The sequence below is a fragment of the Brassica oleracea genome, chromosome C8 (assembly GCF_000695525.1).
Source record: "Brassica oleracea var. oleracea cultivar TO1000 chromosome C8, BOL, whole genome shotgun sequence".
Lineage (NCBI taxonomy): Eukaryota > Viridiplantae > Streptophyta > Magnoliopsida > Brassicales > Brassicaceae > Brassica > Brassica oleracea.
This window is the reverse complement of record NC_027755.1, coordinates 25832060-25836810: the sequence shown is the minus strand read 5'-3', so window position 1 is coordinate 25836810 and position 4751 is coordinate 25832060. Positions and strand designations below refer to the sequence as shown.

The window sequence follows — 4751 nt, the reverse complement described above, 5'->3', positions numbered from 1 at the left end:
TAGCTTTTATTTAAGGAAAGAATACACACTTCATATATTTTAGGTTAATATAATGTTCTCTAGTGTTATATAATTATGGAATAGTGTGACACCATTAGATTAAACTATACTTTATATTAGATGCTCTAGAATTCTTTGAAATGGAATTTAGAAGGCATTTAGAGTGTCACCTAGGATTTGGAGTTTTTTTTAATTAATACAAAATTAAGGTTCTAATTTTTCAAATGCTTCTCAATTAATATATAGGGGATAAGGTAAACAGAGATTTATAACAACAATATTAAATTGGGTAAATCGAGGTCCCAAGTCGACAAACTATTTCAATATTGATAGGGTTGATTGGTTGAAGCTTTAGCTTTCTATTTTTTACTCTAAGATTTAAGCTTTAAATTTTTAGTTTTGGCTTTAATTTATTTTGCTGTAGAAATTTTTTCAAAGCACTAAATAAAGGGGGTGATTGGTAAGTGATGTGAGTGCTTTCCACTAGGGGTGGGTACTTCGGTTATTTTATCGGTTCGGTTTGGTTAGTTCGGTTCTAGAATTTTTCCAGCTGAAGTAAACCATAGTTAGTTTGGTTTGGATCGATTTCGGTTCGGTTATGTTCGGTTCGGTTTATATTCGGTTTGGTTTGTATTCAATTCGGTTTGTATTTCGGTTCGGTTCGTTTTAATCGGATTTCTGAGAACCAGATTCAACATGATCCAAATAGGCCTTGCACTTTTTCATGTGTGCATTCAAGTTAGTAGTTCCACCTGTAGCAGGATTGCAAGAATATGTTTTACCACAGTAGTTGCAGGAACACCTCGAGTCATCATCTTTAAGCCTAGTAAAAACATTCCATGCAAGCGATCTTGTAGGCAGTTTTCTTTTAGACTTTGAAGACTGTGTCGGAGAATCAGACTCTTTTCTTTTCTTGTTGGTTGTTTTTCCTTTATCCATCTACAAACATATGAAAAATCGTCAGTAAGCTAAAAGAATAGTTTGATGTTTTCACTTTTCAATTGTATAAATATATATAACAAATTCTTAGAACTTGATACTAAAAATCTCACTTGAAGTTATTAGAACTGACACCACCAAAAGAAAAAATATGCAGGAAGGAGAGTAGGAGACGCAGAAAAGAGACGCTGCGGAGAACTTTTGTTTTTAGTTAGACTTGGTTTAGGTTATAATTTTAGAGTTTAAAAGTATACGCTATTGAAAAAAATTAACATGGAAATTATGTGGGCTTAATGACGAATATTACAAAAGTTAGACGAAGTGTCATGGAAATCAAATTATATTAGGATTTCCTTCGTGCAAAAGAAAATTACGTGGGCTTAATCTTAGGATTTTAATATCTTGATATTACTAATATTTTTTAATTTAAATAACTATAAAAACACTTTGGTTTATCGGTTCGGTTCGGTTTATCGAACTGAACTGAACCGTTCGGGTTGGGAAAATCTTCAACCGAATGATTTGAAATGGACTTTGGTTCGGTTCGATCGGTTCGGTTCGGTTTTTGTGCCCACTCCTACTTTCCGCAGCTCATTTTTTTTCTACATCCACTTTAGTTTACCTATCATGCTTTAAGAAAAAAATTACACCTACAGCCATAAAAACTAAAATCGGAAACAAAATAGCTTTCTAAAGCTAACATATTTCATATTTTAATGTTTTTGTTTTGGATTCAATTTTTAAAATAAAAGCATGATTGCTTTTAAAAATGACTGTAGAAATTAAAAGTTTGCCTACAGCTTTTGAAATAAAAACTTGATTGTTTTAAAAAACGGCTCTAGAAATTAAAAAGACCGTCCAAAGTTTCTACTTGTAAAGGTAACGTTCGTGATGGATTTTTTTGATAAGTTTACTGTATTTCACAATTCCTTTGGTGATTTGCCATTTTTTAAGGTTAAGCTTATAATCATACAAAGCATATCCCATTTATTTATTCAGAATATAAAATGTTTTTGATATTATTATTATTATTATTATTATTATTATTTTTTGATAAAAAATGCTTTTAATATTAAAGAGAATCAAAACATTGCTAGCAGAGGCAGAAGAATCTAACAAGAGTAGTTCTTCCTAGCAATATCAGCTAAGGAAAGCATTAAAACAAGACGATACATTTGTGTTTCAACATCCATCCTTACGGCCAAAACAGATTGATTCTGGTGATGACCATATAAACAAAAGGGCTCATCAGCTACTGCTTTCCTCGTTTGCCCTTTATCTCAGGGTCCCTGCATTCAAAAACAATAGAGAACGGTTCGACCCAGTTCAGTACTTTTAAAAGATTCAGTCTGGAAGAACGGAGAGGTTGGTTTACGAACCTCTGGATATGGTCTAGTATCAGAAGTCTTGGCCCTGGTGGGATGCTCACATCTCTTAGCGCACTTTCGTTAAAAAAAAGCGACAAGTCATTAGTTAGTCTTAAGTTGCTACATAAACGAAAGCTTGAAAAGGATATGTAATATGTAAGTACCTGTCGGTGAGTAATGGTAAAGTGGGATCTGTTAGAAGTCCTTTCTTGAAGTTCTTTTCGTACTTCTGTAGACCTAGCTTCAACAGCATGGTTCTTGAGCGTGTGTAAAACGGGTCTTCAGGACTTGGTTTAGAGAATCTTTCTCCCAACTGAGTTACAAAAAAATTAGGGGTAAGAAGAGATGCTTATTATGCATATGATTCATAATATATAAGAAAGAAACACCAAAATGATATAACTTGCCTTGAAAAATATTCCTTGGAAGACAGCGAAACCAGCAGCTGTTGTGATAGCATTAATAGGCTGTCCTTGCAAGCCTTGGCTCACCAAAGAGTAGGCAAATCCAGATCCTAATGCTGCCACCACGCTGCAATGTCAAACCATTATTCTCTTAGCACTTGTAATCTCAATGATAACCAACAGGTAAGCCAACGAGAACCTTTAGCCTTCATGAGTAAGTTTTCAAGAATAATCTCATAAAGCATAAACCCTAGAGGAGCAGCGTACATCTTACTTAACCACAAACACTTAAAGATATACACTAAAGGATAGATAAAAAAAAAATGAAAGCTCAAAAAGAGGGGAACTTCATTATCATTCACATCCTGTAGTTCGTGTCCAATCTTTAGCAAACAGTGATCAGAATGGTGACAAGAACAAAAACGAAAACAAAAATGCCTGAAGGTACCAAATGTGAATTTTTTTGGTATTGTGGTGATTCAATTAAGTAGTAAAAACTATTGTTGACATGTTAGAAAACAACTTAAATTAACTAACACAACTTTTGCATGTAGGCTCCAAGGCTAAGAATTTGGAGCCTAGGACCGCACTAAGGCGCTCGCTTTAGGGATCAAACATCATCATAATCATTGTAATCCGACACCATGTCTCCATCACTACTCACACAGAGGTAATCAAAGAAAGACATGACAATTTGTTCTTCTGTTTCCGCCATGGAAGCCAACAAGTCAAAACAAAATGACAGAGACCGTAAAGTTTCAACAAAATCTGAAGAAATAGCGAAAAGCATGCAAAACAATCTACCAACAAGAAAGACAGGCAACAACCTCAACAAAACTGGAAGTGGAAGTAAGACCATTAAATTTCTAAAGAGGACACTATCCTGCACAGATGTAATGTAACAGCAGTTCCTAAGGGCTACTTAGTTGTAGGAAGGAGAATAGATACAAAATACCAAAACACTACCTTTGCCACACAAAAAAAAACTATAAAGGGTCGCCTCGCCATAGAGGCACGAGGCGATTTGCTCATGGCCATGGCCTTCTAAAACCAAGAACACAAGTATTGACTACAAAAGTAAGATACAAGTAAGTGAGACTTACGCAGATTCAAGATCCTCTTTGCCTCTAATACGTTTCATAACACAAGCAATTCCAGCATTAACACCAGTAATCGCAGCAAAGTTCCGAGCTTGAACCCATGGCCCACCCACAAGCGCCTTCAATCAAGAAACTCACTTCCATCATTTCACATATAATTAGAAGATGGAAGTTAAAAAGAACGAACCTGAGCTTGCTTCATCGACGCCATAGCTTGAGGATCCGTCTGAGGCATCTCAGGGGAGAGTGTTCCCATGAGCCCTCCGATGAAAGCTCCCTGCACACCGCTCATGGTGGACACGACGGCTGCTTCAACCGGTATCGATTGCTTCGATAGCCACGTCTTGAAACCCACTTCTACCTCCTTGAATTTGACTTGTAACTGCTGAATTGGATTCTGCTGGTCGTTGAACAAGCTCGATATCGCCATCATCTCTCCGTCGTTGCTTCTCCTTTGCTCACCTTCTCCGCCGCCTACACCCATTTTTATCGTTTCTTTTTTCTCTTGCACGACTTTTTGAGTTTTGTTTTTCTTTCTTTCGGTTCTGCTTCTTGCTGTCTTATCTCCTTTCTTTCAATCTCTATTGGGTGCTCACTATTCTAAGATATTATGGGCCTCACGGCCCATGTTTCTTCTTTTTTGTTTTTTCTTCGCCAACTTTGTTTCTTAGAAAGCCCAAATGATCATCTATAGAGTATCACCAATAAAATAAACTAGATTAGATTAAGACCCGCGCAATAAAAATTATATATATAAATTATTTTATGTATTATATGTTCTTACATATTATGAAATAATAAATATATATTAAATAATTAAAAGTCAGTAACTATTACATATATAATAAAATTGGTGCGAACGTATAAATCAATTTTATTAATACAAACAATTTTTTTTAAAAAATTTGATAGTATATGTAATTAAATTTAAATGATATTAA

General features: G+C 35.0%; 1 protein-coding gene across 1 annotated transcript; it reads right to left on the bottom strand.

The window, feature by feature from the left end:
- Positions 1 to 2088: 2088 nt before the first annotated feature.
- LOC106307993 lies at positions 2089 to 4361 on the bottom strand. Its single transcript, XM_013745099.1, has 6 exons — positions 3998 to 4361; positions 3814 to 3929; positions 2714 to 2837; positions 2471 to 2619; positions 2319 to 2381; positions 2089 to 2228 (listed from the first exon to the last, which is right to left on the bottom strand). The coding sequence occupies exons 1-6, from the start codon at positions 4292 to 4294 to the stop codon at positions 2192 to 2194; spliced, it is 786 nt and encodes a 261-aa protein (XP_013600553.1). The 5' UTR covers positions 4295 to 4361; the 3' UTR covers positions 2089 to 2191.
- Positions 4362 to 4751: the final 390 nt, after the last annotated feature.